General features: G+C 48.6%; 1 protein-coding gene across 1 annotated transcript in view; it reads right to left on the reverse strand.

The window, feature by feature from the left end:
* The window catches only part of PCNX2 (pecanex 2), a 215,149-nt gene that overhangs the window by 172,529 nt on the left and 26,595 nt on the right, over window positions 1-16,025 (reverse strand). The window contains exons 6-8 of the mRNA XM_054576753.1: window positions 10,813-10,960; window positions 10,530-10,675; window positions 8,386-8,479 (exon numbers count right to left, since the gene is read on the reverse strand). Of these exons, the coding sequence (XP_054432728.1) occupies window positions 8,386-8,479; window positions 10,530-10,675; window positions 10,813-10,960 (388 nt within the window). The remainder of the gene's footprint in view (window positions 1-8,385; window positions 8,480-10,529; window positions 10,676-10,812; window positions 10,961-16,025) is intronic.

The following is a 16,025-nucleotide window of genomic DNA, read 5'->3' on the forward strand; positions in this document are numbered from 1 at the left end:
CCTGTAGGTAATGACTGTAAATAGGCAGGTGTGGGAGGGAAATGTGTGCTGCTGGGAGAAAACTCTAAAAAGTGTAGAGCGCCCTCTATTGCCAACTGCAATGAACTAAGAATAGACTGTGAGGTGTCACTCAGCCCTCCCGCTGGGCCCTCCTGCCGGTAGTCACAGCAGGACAGGAAGTGGCGTCTTACTTGGCAGGTTTCTGATGGCAAAACCATGACAAATAACATTAGTTTCTTATGCAAGCCATTGAACAATCCTTTGTAAAAGTCTAGGGTTCAGTTTTCTTGTCAAAATCTTTTGGCTGAATTCTAGAATTAAACAGAACTGGGCTTGAAATTCCGCTCTCCCACTTGCTACCTGTGGCTCTAAGCATATGCTGCGCTCCTACGTCAAACCCTCGTCTGTGAACCGGGGGAGCCGCCTTCCCCAGAGGGCTCGCTGTGAGAATCAAGGCCACAGGGTGTCAACGCCACGTGGTGCCCCCAAGATACAGGCACTTAACAGCTATTCCTGAATGTTCTCTTGCCTTCTGCTGATAGAGAGCCTGCCTTTGTTTGTTCTCATAGTAAACAGCAACACGACCCCTGCGCTTTTCACACAGTGACCCATGGATTCCAGCTGTTTCTATTGGCAGGAATGGGCAAAGGTGTTTTGCCTTCAGTTCACACCTAGTCCTTTTTATTTTACAAAGTCAGGCTCAAACGGCACATTGAGCTCCCTTAGTTAACCGCTTGCACACCAGCAAGTATTTAGACAAGGCATGAGGACGTTAAGAAACATCCCCCTCTGAGCTGTACGACACGTGTGTCCTCATCCGAAAAACTGCGGTCCTGTGTGAACGGGCCTGCTGTTTGGCCAGGAGAGGACAAGCCCCCGAGACGTACTGCTCAGCGGGCAGACTCCCCCCGACGTAGATCTTCCCTGGGGTCCTGGTTTTGGAGCTGTGACCCCGGGCACCAGCCTGCCACGCAAGAGCCAAAGAGGCAACGACACGGTGACAACCCCACAGCACAAGGCGGGCTTCCCACCCATCGGAGAAGATCGCCTCTCTGTCTCCTTTTGTCTGTATCTCTTCTCACACTATTTGCTGTTTATTCTCCCCTTCTTAGCATTAGACTGTGAGCTGCACAATCACCTAAAAAGTCTCTGCATTTCTAACTTAAGGGCAAAGACTTCTCCCCATATTAATAAATATATAATGTGACTGTGCTAAGTTTCGTCCTGTAAAGTGGCAGTGGAACTGGAAATGTTGCAAACCTGCACTGAGCACACTCACAACTACTACCGAGCCACGCTGCACATCTGGCCTTGATTAGCTTGCTCTCTGGTTAATCTCTGCAGACTAGTTTGCTTTAGGGTTATAGCACAGATAAATCGGTTTAAACTAGATGGAGCTCAGGGCAACAGCAGAAATGGTGATTAATGGTGGAAACTACAAAATGAGCAGCCACTAAAAGAAATCAAGATGGATCGGAAGCTGGAATCTAGTCTGGGTCAGAACGGTGCCCTTTTGTATGGGTCTCAAATTGACGGTGAGAATATCCCACAATATCGTACCCCTCAGGCCAGTCATCGAAGCTTCTACTGGTAACAAATAATCAAACTACCTGTGCTTCTATATTTTCCCATCGATGTGGAAACACATTCCTGAAATTCTTCGTCTTCCCCAGATCTCAAAAATTATAGCCCTCCAGCCGGAGGCGGCGGGGGAGGGCCTCTTTTTCTCTGTTCGTTCTGTCTTGTTTTTCAAGCTTTCTCAGGGGACATGGAAACAAGCCACCCAGGGAGCAGTGCAGAAATGAAAGTCACAGCAATGATGTTCAATGTGCAGGATATTTAAATAAAGCAGCCCTGTTTTGAAAACTACAGCCTGTTATTTAGACTTTTACAGGGATTCTTGTTTTAAAGTCTGCAAACAACTCTTCTTTTATATGACAGCAAAATTCATCTGTGGCTTAGAGATAAAGGGACACCAGAGTGGGAGCCAGCCAGGGCCTCCAGCACGGGGTCTGAGTGCCACCGTGTGGCAGTCCGGGCTGTGACCGCGGAGGCAGAGCCCCACTGGGTTGCTGGGCTTCTTCCCAGGGGGCCAGAGAAGGCATCGTGGGGGCCAGAAGTCTGCCCAGAATGACCCTCGCACACCTTCCATCCTTGTCCTTGTGACTCTGTGCCTGGGTGACAACTTAATCTCTCTAATGAGTCTCAGAAAAGAAAACAAGGGCTACAGGGGAAGGATTTGAGAGCAACACAACAGACAGAAGAGAGGGCCCGGAAAAGGAGAATGGCAGGAACGCGTCACCCCTGGATGAGCACCTGCTATGCGGCCAAGGGCGCCAAGAGCTGCCCGAGGTTTTTAAGTTTAAAGCAGTGAGCACACACTTATTGTGCAAGTCAACAGCAATGCAGCCACACACATACTCTAGATTTTTACAGGTAGAGCTGAAATGTTCAACATATCCTCGAAAGGGCGAGAGAACGGGGCATGTCGAATGTTGGGAGATTCACATTTTATTCTACATTTTGAAGACCCAACTGATTAACTTCTGTGCCCAACACTCTGGCTCAGCTATTCCAAACCAGGGATCACTATTCCTGCTGACTAATGTCAAAAAGAGAGTCTAAAAAGCATGATTATTTTTGCACTTTTCTGCCCGTTTACCCTCTTTGGGGACCAGGGACCTAGTTAAGCACTGTGTCTACAGAGGGCTTTCCTGGGAGTTGCTCCCAGCAACAAGGGGAGTGTCACTGAGATGCGGGTTGTAGGGGACAACAATGCCAACAACAGAGGAAGACCTCTTAGGGTGCAACACAGACTCTGTGGGGGGCTTCGGGCCACCTGTGGAGCCCAGTACACAGCGAGTTTGGGGATTCAGGGCTGCTTTCAAAAATAAATCAAATTCATAACTAGAACAGTATCTGCTTTGCTACGCACTACAATTCAGAAACAAGTAAAAGCCAAAAATAAGTGAGTCCACATAAATAAATACATTATTACCCAATCTAGATCACTTTTAGAATAAAAATAAGTTGAGGTACAAAAATCCCCGATTAAAATTCCTCTCCACTCATTTGCCCCAGACTGAGCCTTCGCTCCGTAGGCGACATGCCTGCCTTGTGAGTGGCAGGCATTCAGGATGCAGGTAAATAAATACTGTCTTCCCCTCAGCTTTCCCTGGGGAGCAGACGGTGTGCGTCTGGTTAGGTCACCTATGACACCGGAAGAGGTGGACTAATACTGAAGCGTTGTTATCTCCCTTCCAAGGGAGTGTGGTCTGCCACGTTACTTGGAAGAATTTATAGATGAACGCAATGTAAATCTTTGCTGAGCTTTCAAGCTTTCGTTGCAAGGCTTACAGAAGAGGTAACAAAAATTCACTCCACAATACACCCTTTGGACACAAAATACATGCCAACTCTCTGGGCAGACAGCCCACTGCAGCTTCAATCTTCTCGGCGGAACAGTAACTTCCACCATCAAGGTGGATTAGCTCAGTTTTGGCCCTAAGCTACTGAATCAATCCCACGTCCTGGATAATGACGCACGGATCTGAATTTATCGCCTCCAAGTTCTTCTGAGTAGCAATTCTAAGGGCTGTGATTTGAGCTGGGGTTTCCACATCCTGATTCCTGGGGGAAACAGATTATAGGAGATACTGTTACCTAAGGCACCTGCTTTACGGACAGCTGTCGTACAACCGGAAATCGCGGCTCCTATTTCTTTGGCAGTTAACGAGAAATTTATCAGTTCCCACAAGGACAGTGGGGCCAAGGGAGGAAATTTGTTTCCTTTCCTGGTTTCCTCCCGGAATCCCCAAAGAGACATGGAAGTTACATCGCAAACAATTCCCTATTCATACTTGGGAGTCAGGGATGTAAAACTGTCACACGATGACCAGGCTCAACAATGGTGAAGAGGGAGGGCTTTCTTGCCAATAACTGGAATCGGCGGTTTAATGGCCTAGTTGGAGGCAATCCCAGCCACTAAGTCGCCTTACAGGGAAAAGGCTGCTCTTCCAACATCTATGCTGAGTGGCTTAGAAAGAGCCCTACCAGGAATCCTTCCAAGTTCAAAATCAAAGGTTATGTTTACTAAATCAGGGAGACTCAAAACTGAATAGCATTAAAAGCCAGGGATATAATATTAAAGTGCCTACTCTAAGATTGCCACAGAGGCCAAAATATTGGAACACAACACATTGGGAGGGAGAATCTAAGGTACTTAACCACCTGAAAGTCTCCTAAAGGAGACTCATAAGCGTGCTAGAGGAAAGGCTTCCCCCTAACCCTGCTGCGTCCGACGGGAAAGAGCAACAGCAGTCACCGCTCACCGCGTTCTGACGCTCACCGCGTCCGCTGCAGGAGGTGCTGCCCCAGGCACTGCCTGGACTATTTAACTTTTAAAGCCTCCCCGTGAACTAATCACTGGTATTATTGCCAGTTATGGATTTAAAAACTGATGCCTCAGTTGATTAAGCAAGTAGCTCAATGTTAAACAAACAGTACATATTAGAGCTGGAACTGGAACCTTGACCAGTCTGAGATGGTGTTCGTGCTGCAAGATACTGAACTCCCGATTTCAGGGGTGCACAGTTCGTCACAGTCACCTTTTATGGGGCCAAGACAATGGAACCCACAACTGCAAATCCAATTTGTGTCTCAAACTCTGATTAATATGTAGAACGGTGTAAAGACAGTCACTTTTCAGGATTTTTAAATGTTTCTTTCTCCATTTCCCACTCACGAAAGATAATAACATTTTCAATTCAATGTGTCGACTAGGAAAATTGCCGGTGCTTTTGCTCCTCTCCCGCGCCCACCATACCGACCGCACCCACGGCACCCACTACACACACATCGCGCCCACCGCACCCACTACACACACTGCACCCACTGCACCCATTACACACACTGCACCCGCTGCACCCACCGCACCCACCGCGCCCACCACCCACCGCACCCACGGCACCCACTACACACACTGCACCCACTGCACCCACCACACACACTGCACCCACTGCACCCACCACACACACTGCACCCACTACACACACTGCACCCACTGCACCCACCGCGCCCACCACCCACCGCACCCACGGCACCCATTACACACACTGCACCCGCTGCACCCACTGCACCCACCGCGCCCACCACCCACCGCACCCACGGCACCCACTACACACACTGCGCCCACAGCACCCACCACACACACTGCACCCACTACACACACTGCACCCACTGCACCCACCACACACACTGCACCCACTACACACACTGCGCCCACCGCACCCACTACACACACTGCACCCACTGCACCCACCGCGCTGACCACCCACGGCACCCACGGCACCCACTACACACACCGCGCCCACTGCGCTCACTGCACCCACTACACACACCACGCCCACTGCGCCCACTACACACACCACGCCCACAACACACACCACGCCCACCGCGCCCACTGCGCCCACTACACACACCACGCCCACCGTGCCCACCGCACCCACTACACACACCGCACCCACCGTGCCCACCGCACCCACTACACACACCGCGCCCACTGCGCTCACTGCACCCACTACACACACCACGCCCACTGCGCCCACTACACACACCACGCCCACCGTGCCCACCGCACCCACTACACACACCGCACCCACCGTGCCCACCGCACCCACTACACACACCGCACCCACCGTGCCCACCGCACCCACTACACACACCGCACCCACCGTGCCCACCGCACCCACTACACACACCGCGCCCACTGCGCCCACTACACACACCGCGCCCATTGCGCTCACTGCACCCACTACACACACCACGCCCACCGTGCCCACCGCGCCCACTACACACACCGCACCCACCGTGCCCACCGCACCCACTACACACACCGCGCCCACCGCGCCCACTGCGCCCACTACACACACTGCGCCCACTGCGCTCACTGCACCCACTACACACACCACGCCCACTGCGCCCACTACACACACCACGCCCACTGCGCCCACTACACACACCACGCCCACCGCGCCCACTACACACACCGCGCCCACCGTGCCCACCGCACCCACTACACACACTGCGCCCACTGCACCCACTACACACACCACGCCCACTGCGCCCACTACACACACCACGCCCACTGCGCCCACTACACACACCGCACCCACCGTGCCCACTGCACCCACTACACACACCGCGCCCACCATGCTCACTGCACCCACTACACACACCACGCCCACCGTGCCCACTACACACACCGCACCCACCGTGCCCACCGCACCCACTACACACACCGCGCCCACCGCGCCCACTGCACCCACTACACACACCACGCCCACTACACACACCACGCCCACCGTGCCCACTACACACACCGCGCCCACCGCGCCCACCGCACCCACTACACACACTGCGCCCACCACGCTCACTGCACCCACTACACACACCACGCCCACCGCGCCCACTACACACACCGCACCCACCGCGCCCACTACACACACCACGCCCACTGCGCCCACTACACACACCACGCCCACTGCGCCCACCACACACACCACGCCCACCGCGCCCACTACAAGCACTGCACCCACCGCACCCACCACACACATCGCACTCAGTGCACCCACCCCACACACCGCACCCACAGCGTCCACGGCACCCACCACACACACCGCACCCACCACACACACCGCGCCCACTGCGCCCACCGCACCCACTGCAGGTGCTTTTTTGATATAATTCTCTTTAAAGAAGCTCAGTAATTAATTCAATTGCCACTTTACTAGGCAGAGAGAGTCCTCAGAGGGCCATCTGTTGATTTTTGCTGCCCAGCACCCACCCAGCTCCAAAGTTCTCTCTGAGGAGCCACCGCCACACATTCCCACAGGCAACCGACAGCGGCAGCTCTGTCTGTGGCAAAGCCCCGAGCCCAGCACCCGTCTCTGCGATGGGGCTCAGGCACGAGGCCCCGTCAGAGCCGCTCAGACAGGATGAGACCGACCCCGGGGTTCATGGGAAAGAGGCAGGTTGTCCCCACTGGACTGCAATGAGGGGACGTAACGTCGCGGCGGCTGCAGGCATCTTTTGACCACCGGGGTGCAGGGTTTGAGAGTGGTGTCAAAACAGGCACAGGAGGAGGGTGACAGAGAAAGAGAAACTCCCCGTGAAGACGGCCACTCCAGACAGCGGTTACAGGACCCCCGGGTTCGCGTGCTGAGGAAGCCTGTTTGACCGGGGTTTTCTCACCTGCCACAGAGCAGCGTGGAAGGCAGGTGGGTGACGGAGAGGGGCCTGTTTCCCCACAGAAGTGGCTCTGGACACGAGCAGCTGCTCAGGGTCAGGGCCCCGGTGGGGCTGCGTGGCTGGGGAGAGCCACCCCCGGAGCACCCACCCGCTCTGCCGGCAAGGCGGACACCAGCATTCCTCAGCGGCGACGGCAGCGGCGGCAGTGACAAGAGAACACCCCACGAGGCTGGCACAGGACAGGATTCCAGGGCAGGCCAAGGCCACGGCCAAGGACGGCCTTTATTCTAGGCACCAGGGGGGCTCCCGTGAGTTTCCCATACACACCTGGTGAGGAAGCTTTCACCGTGGGAAGGAGCACGAAAGCACGTGACCTGGGATTCAGGCTCCTGGATCCCCCGTTACCCTCTGCAGGCGCGCGGCCGACGGCATTCCAGTTACGCCACAAAAGCCTCCCATAAACCCCAAGTGCACGTGCAATTCAAAAGAAACACACATGACAAATCGACTTCCACACTAGAGCCCGCCAACAGGGGCAGGTCCACACGGATCATCCTCCCAGAATCCTGAGGCCACGATGAGGATGAATTCAGTCTGCCCCTGCTAAGCGGTACCACTTGCCCAGCGCCGCCGTTAATGTGAGAACGTTCTAGATATGCGAGCTGAATTACTATCGCCTCAACGAACATAGGCCAAAGAGTTATCTCATGCATTTCTGAAGGTCAACAGAAGAGGTTTAGGTTGTGTATCTACAAAACAGCGTGCCGTCATTGGCGCAGACGGGAACTAACTACATTTCTAGTCCAAACCTGGGAACACACTGAATAACATACTCGAGAGCGGCACCACCTCTTTCCTGAGGGGCATCACTGTTCGCACAGGGCCCCTCTCTGCTTATGCCTTCGTGTTCCGTTCATTTGGGGAAGCGGCCACGATGACAACAGTCCCGTTTATTTTTTATTATTCTGCAATGTCAGATTTTCCTTTTCTTTCACACAAAACCCACGCACTTTGATACCTACAAAAGGATGAGCATGTCCATTCTCTAGCAGGACCCTCACTTCACCCAGTCAGGAGAAGCCGCATGTTCCCCTGGCGATGCAACAGCTTCCAAACCCGAACGCGAGGCTCACTTACCCAGCGTGAGAGAAACCCTCGTAGTCTGAAGGCTGATGTGGCGGGGGGCCCTCTTTCTGATTTCCAGACTTTAAGTAGCAGGATCTAATTTCCCCTACAAAATCACAGAAGTTCAGCAAAGACCATCACACAATTATTTGCAGGTGATCATTTCAGCTTATACTTTTTTCACGTTCAAGGGGCCACAGTTTGAACGGTGGAATAAAAATTGGCTATCTAGGTCCATGCCGCATATTTCTCCACGGAGTATGCGACTTAACTAAGGAAACCTTGTCATACATCTCTGGGGATAATGCTTGGACCAGTTTGACCCAGTTACTTATTACTTGCCTTTGATCAATTCATTTGTACCATCTCTTAATTCAATTTTATATATCCTCATCGATGCATTTTTTTGTATGTTCTCTCCACGTGGCGGTATGATCTGTATACGATGGAAATGGGTGTTTTTTGTATCATGTGCAAAGAGAGGCTCAGGAAGCATGTGGTTTGCCAGGCAGACCACGTGCGCCAGCCCTGCCTTGGAATCTGCAGCTGAACGGTCCCACCTGCCGCGGCAGCCTGGCAGCGAGGAGACGCAGGAGACGGAATTCGTGTGCAGTCAAATCCGTCTGCTAAAGAGATTTGGGGTGTTGAGGTGTGAAACTCAGTTCCCTTTGTAATTGTAACTGGTCTCTCCCAAGGGGAGGTTTCAGGAGTACCTTCTCCAGGTGACCCAGAAATGTATTTAATGGTGTGTGTTACGAGCAGCTGGAATGCAGACGGGAGCGCTGGACCTCACCTTGGGGTCCCTCCCGCCAAGAGAAATAGCAGCAATGACGGCCGTGGCCCATCTGTAGGCGGTGATAAAAGTGCCACTGTTGTGCTATGTGATGCTAAAGCATTTCAACCTATCAACTACTGGTCTACAGATCAGGTACCACGTAATTTATTATTCAACCCCGGAACTTTCTTAGAGTAAAATAATAAGCATTAACTGCTCTGTAAGGGACTTGAGCCAAGACCCATCCTCGAAGAACTGGGACCTACCGTATTTTGCTGTGTATAATGTGCACCCACGTTTTTGGCCCTAAGTTTCAGGGGAAAAAAATCTTTCATTTTAACTTTTTTAATTCAATTTTTTATTTATTTTTATTTAGAAACAAAACTGATTATTGTATTCCAGGGTATTATTTTGCATATGGATATTGTTATTGCTTTCTAGAGTTATACTTAATGCATAAGCATAAATAAAAGAATTAAAAACACTTACATAGATTCAGAATTAGTATTCCCCATGTATAATGTGCATCCTTATTTTTCCCTCAAAAATTTGGGCAAAACAGTGCACATTACACATGGCATAACACAGGATATCCATTATCTATAGAACTTTGAACTTGCCACTTAATGATCCTTCTTTTTCATTTCTTTCTTCCTACTATTTTTTTTTTAATCCTCACCTGAGGACATTTTTTCATTGTTTTTAGAGAGACAGAAAGAAAGAGAGAGTGGAAGGAAGAGAGAGAAACATTGAGACAGGAAAGAAAGACCAATTGGTTGCCTCCCATATGTGCCCAGACTGGGGATCAAACCTGCAACCCTTCAGTCATGGGATGACGCTCCAACCAACTGAGTGAGCTACACCAGACAGGGCTCTTTCTACTATTTTAAATCCTAAGAACAGGGCACTAGAAAAAATATATCAAGGTCATATTTTCAACATATATCACTAGGTGCTGGCCACTGCCTTCCTAAAATTGATAATTGTGAGGGGGAAAATGTCATTAATTAAATTATTATAAGTCCATAAATAATGATAAGCTGTAAGAGTATCAAAGAAAGACAAGGACAGGATGTTCTAGGAAGATAAAGCAGAATCTGATTACGCCTGGGGAGTTCAGGAAGGGTTTGCCTGAAGACCTTTCTTTAGAGTGGAGAAACGAAGGACGAAGGGCAGGTTGTGGACATAGGGACGCAGTAAGTGCAAAGGCCCTGGGGCAGAGAGAGCGCGCCCTGCTCCAGAGACATTCTAAGTGAACAACCGTAGGGCTACACTTTCCTGTTCCAAAGCCCAGCGCTCAGGCCGGGAGGCCACGTGGAGCCCTGCGAAAGCTGCCCGTTCGCCCCCTCTTCCTCAGCAGCGAAGGGCTCCAGAGACTCACCGTGCTCATCGATGAAGACGTGCATAGCGTCCGCAGATATCTCATCTTGCACAGATGTTTCAGGCCCGCTGATGACTTGCAAGACAGAGCTGTCTTGTTGGGAAGTTACCCTGTAGATTATCTGTCTTTGTCTATTGCCCTGGAAACTTAACACATATAAAAGGTTCAAAAACGATTAGCAACGTCTCCTTATCCTTAACAAAGCATTAAGAAAGGCAGCCAGTAAGAGAGCCCATTTCACACTTCGCACCAACGCGAAGCTCAGTAAGGAAGCTTCCCTTACAGGGCTGTGGTCGTGGCGGGCTCCGTGAGCACGGGGCTGGCGCTGGCGTGCTCTTGACTGTGCACGTCCGGTTTTTCTTGCTTGGAATTGTGTCCGTTCGGCTTCTCACTTTCCAGGATTTCATCTTTTTTCTCCTGGGAGCAGTTATCTGAAAAACAACACTTTATGTGTCAATATAATAAGAAGAAATCAATGGGAAAGTCCTTGGAAATAAGTTACCAAAACTGAAACAAGAATAGACAGAAAATCTAAATAGCACCTATGAACTCAGAATGCATTTGAACAAATTTTCATTTTACTAACTATGTGAGTTCCTAAGTAAATTTGAAAAACAGAAGTGCATGTATGTAGATCCAGACATCTACAAACACCATCTACTTCAGGTACGGACTCCCATGAAGTAACTCCATTGTCCCTGGCTTACCCGGTTGAGAATCACCCATTTACTAATAGATTATTTAGCCTGAAAGGTTCATTAGTCATAAATGGACAGCATCAAATGAAAAAAAAAAATTACACAGACACACCTGGCTATTTCGGAGCAAGGTCCCATTTCCCATTTTAAAATCTTACCAGTCTTTTCTTCTCACTCATTGTGCAAATCTAAATTTTCAAGCTAACGGCACAATTGGTTGCTTTGTACAGCAGCGAGTGGTCAGGTGAAGCTAACTTTGAACTACATTCCTGGAAGACACAGCAAAATGCTACACCTACGGCTTGTCCTGGGGACACTTTAAGGTAAGAATTTCAAGACCAATAGGTGCAGACTTTTTTTTTTGGTCTTTTTAGAATCCTCTTTAAATAGTGGACAAAAGACAAGAGTCTCAGATTATACCACTACCCAAAATGGAATCTGCCCTTCAGGGTCGGCCCTCCCTCGTCTGAGGACACGCTCCCATAGACCTGTTATCTAGACATCACAAGCACCGTCTACTGCCTTTGAAGACCACAACCATCACTGCATTCCCGTGGCCCAGGACCCTAGCCGTTGCCTTCAGAGTAAATTTTTGCCTGAAAGAACAGGATTGAGTGGTTTGAACCCACAGGCACTTTCAAGACAGGTCACCCAGAAAGTGCACCAGGATCTTCCTAGACCTTCACACAGCAAAATGATGCTCACTCCCCTGGCGTAAAAATCACAGCATCATGCAGGTAACAAAGTTTTTCATTCTTAGACTTCAAGTACATACAGAAGCACAGCAGGCTTCTGTGTGGGTCCTGAAGATACACATTCCTGGCACGTCTGTGAAACTATCATTAGAAATTCTTTGGTACGGCCCTGGCTGGTGTGGCTCAGTTGGTTGGAGGGTCATCCTATAACCAAACGGTTGCAAATTCAATTCCAGTCAGGGCACATGCCTAGGTTGCAGGTTCAATCCCCAGTTGGGGTGCATATGGGAGTCTTCTCCCTTACGTTGATGGTTTCTCTCTCTCTCTAAAAGTAATGAAAAAGTGTCCTCAAATGAGGATTTAAAAAATAATTATTTTTAAATTCTTTGGTAGAAAACTATTTCATTACACAACTTGTCAAGATAGAAGTTTTCATAGTTTTCAAAAAAAAAACCATTTGAGAGAAAGGGTTATTATAACAAATAGCTTTCTCCAGTAATCACTGCCACATAAAATGTGAAAGGGACATTTAGACAACTCTCTTCATGACATGTGTATTTGGAATCATTTGTTCATATATTTTAATATCTTAGTCTCTCCTTCTCTTAAATGGATATATTACACATGTCAACATACACACTATTTTTTCCTTTTCTCTTTAAAAAACACATTTATTGGAATTTTATTAAAATGGTACAATGGTGCACATGAACTGTATATAATTTAAAACTAGAAAAATAATTTAAATCACTTTCAACCCTACCATGGTGACATAGGAGCCGACGTGATACATATCACACCAGCCTTTTTTTCAAGGCACATCTATGTACTTTTTTTTACAAAAATTAAGTCATATTACAGATGCTGTTTTATAACTGTTATATTTATGTTAAAGTATAAATATTTAATGACATTAGACATTCTTCTGTATCATCCAGAAATGGTAGTTATATGACATTGTCACAGTATGATTTATTGAACTAGACCTCTACTGTTATAAATCTAAGTTGTTTCCATTTTTCCATACTATAGATGATTCTTCAGTAAGCAGCTCTACATACATTCATAATTATTTTCTTAGACTCTGCAGGGCCCTACACCACAACCAGTCACCAAAGGTGCAATAAAATAGCTCAACCATTGGAAGCAAAAAGAGTCTGGAGGAAACCAAATATAGAAATGGACAATGGCCAGGTTTTATGTGTGTGTGTGTGTGTGTGTGTACACATATATATGCATGAATAGAACTCTGACTCACAATCTATAGCAACCAGCCCCCAAAACAACCCATTATCCACAGTAATCAGCCCAGGAAGCCAAATACTATGGACTTGTAGGAAGTCAGACCACTATTTCTAGCCAATGGTCCAGGGAGCCAAATAATAACCCTTGTAATAATCAGCCCCAAAGGCCAGGACTTGATTAATAACTGACAGCTTCCCTAATTTTTGTCCCTGCTTCCAACTGAGGACCAATCAGAAAAAGCCAAACAGGGTCCCCATTCAACCACACAGGACGCTCTACGGCCACCGCCTGCTTCCCGCGCCAGCAGCCTCCAATCAGCGCTCCTGGAAGCTTCCGTCGGTCCACTGCACAGCTCCCTCGTTCCTCGGCCTACCGCTGAGTCTCTGCCAAAACACAGGTGATATACTGAAGGCTCCTCTCACCTGGGTGGTCTTTCTTTATTTCCACAAAGTAAAATAAAGCTGCATCAAAAGAAAACCAAACTATGATTTTAAAGTGTTTGGATCAGTGCGCCATTTTCCATAGCCTCAGAGTGTCTCCAAGTCCTGAAGACAGTCCTGGCACCCTTGCGGAGGTAGCCGGGGTGGATGTAAGAGTACAGTACAGGGGAAGCCCGGGGGACAGCAGAGGGACTCGGGAACCCACCTGTCCCTGCAATGCTGCCCTGTCCCAAGCCCCGTGTCACCAAGCGGGAAAAGATCGGGAGCATTCTCTAGGCTGTTACTATCGCTAAGTACTGTCATGTCGTTTTACCAACACACTCCAAATTGGGTTTTTAGATTAAAATAAATTGCAAAGTATTACTTAGTGATAAAGGAGCAAGAAGATACCAACCGTCACAAAGGTATAAGGCACCACTGGACAACCATCAATTTGCCCTGTAGCACTGATCGCCCTCCAAGCACTAAAAGCCTCATTGTCCTTCTCGTCACCCTTCAATCAAGAGCCTCTGCCCTTTCCTGGAAGAGGCACGTAATTCACTCAGCTCCTCCCTTCCCGCCGCCCCTGGAAGTTCCCGACAACCAGGCGCGCTCCTTGGCACAGAAAACCTCCAAGCAGCCGCACCTCTTCACACACCCCTCGATTTCTGTTTTGACAGTGTTCAGATTGAATGTGGCTGGCTGAAAAATTTAAGAGCAGAATCAGTGTACAAACCAAAAAAAAGCAACAAAAAACAAAAAAAACCCAAAAAAACCCCCAAAAAAACCCCTTACTTATGGCCTGAGGGGAAAATCAGAATAAAAAGCTGAAACTGATCAAGGAGCAAGACTTTTCACGTATTTTCCTAATTGAACCCTCCGAGGATAGTAACTCCTGCTTATTGAAGAAACGATGACTCAGGAGGATTTGGTAGGTTGTCCAAGCTCACTTAGCTGGAGCCGCCAACCGGAATCTGGCCCTGGGCTCTCAGGCTCCAAAGCCAGCTCGCCACCTCCCTGCCCGCGGCTCCCGGGCAGACACTCGGTCATCTGGCCCAGCGCCATCCAGTACGGCAGCCAGCAGATACATGTGGCTATTCAGTTAATTAAAATTCAATAAAACTAAAAATTTAATTCAATAAAATTAAACATTTAGCTGCATATCTCCATTCCCAGATTTAATAGGTACATGTGACTAGCGGGTATTCTAGTGGACAGCAGATACAGGATATTTCCATCAGTGCAGAAAGGTCTGCGGGAGCGTGCTGGCCTAAGTGTATGGATCTTTATATTAAATAGACAATGAACACCCAAGTCTTATCTCAGAAAGATTTTTTTATCTCAAAGTAACCAATGCTTTCTTGTACTGCCTTACATCTATTAAAAAGTTTAACTGAATCTGTCCTGCTATTACTCTATATGCAAAATCTTAAATACACAGACACAGTAAAATAGAGAACACATTCGCTTTACATAATTTAAATATTCAAACTTAATGAAGTTTTCAAGCAAGACTGAACCAATCGGCAAGCACGCAATCCTTTTGGCAGAGCGCAGAAAAGACAAAAGAAACAAAAGCCAATTGCTGGGAGCTGCCAGCGTGGAGCCAGAGGGGCTGCCTGGCCTGTCCCAGGGGGCAAAGCCCAGCGGAGCCAAGCACAGCCAGCAGTGAGAGGCGACCCCAACACCAAAGACCCTACAACCATCAGCAAAGAGAGGATCTGCGGTCACAGCCTCCACAGCAGCCCTACCGGACGGACACTGTCCCACCAGAGATACACGCAGAAGTGATGTACTCAAAAATCACAGCCAGGTGGGCACTGAAAGTGAAAAGACATAGTAAAAACCCTAGGTGAGGGATATAGCTTTTTACCAGTGAGGAAACAAAGGCCCAGAGCTGTAACCTGAAAATAAGTGAATTCTATATTCATACAGAAATAGTTGATCCTTTGTGAGCACAGACTCTGGAGCAAGACTGCCTGGGATCAAAGTTCCGTTCTGGAACCTCCGAGGCTAACTTGGGAAAGTTAGTGACAGTATCTGAGCTGCAAAAAAGGAATGATAATGGTACTCATACCGTAAGGTTACATGAAGAGTCAATGAGTTAATATGAGAGTAACTGCATGACTTATTGTTCAAATTGGGAACGCTTTAAAGAGTGGAAGGCAAAACAAGAGTAAACGAGGACTCTCTCGGGCAAAACACAATGCACGGTCACTCTGTTCACCTAAGTCAAATGCTTCAGACGGTGCCTGGCAGAACCCAAGAGCTGTGCATGTTATAGTATGTTCACAACATGCAATAATTAAGTAATTCTGAATATGGGATTTTATAGTCTATGGCCATACCATCCTGAACACGCCCAATCTCATCTGAATATGAGATTTTATCATGGAATTCAACAGAAAAGTGGATTTGCTTCACAGAAATTCACTCTAC

The sequence above is a fragment of the Pteronotus mesoamericanus genome, unplaced genomic scaffold (assembly GCF_021234165.1).
Source record: "Pteronotus mesoamericanus isolate MK-2021 breed Mesoamerican mustached bat unplaced genomic scaffold, CSHL_Meso_final contig_347, whole genome shotgun sequence".
In the NCBI taxonomy this organism is placed as follows: Eukaryota; Metazoa; Chordata; class Mammalia; order Chiroptera; family Mormoopidae; genus Pteronotus; species Pteronotus mesoamericanus.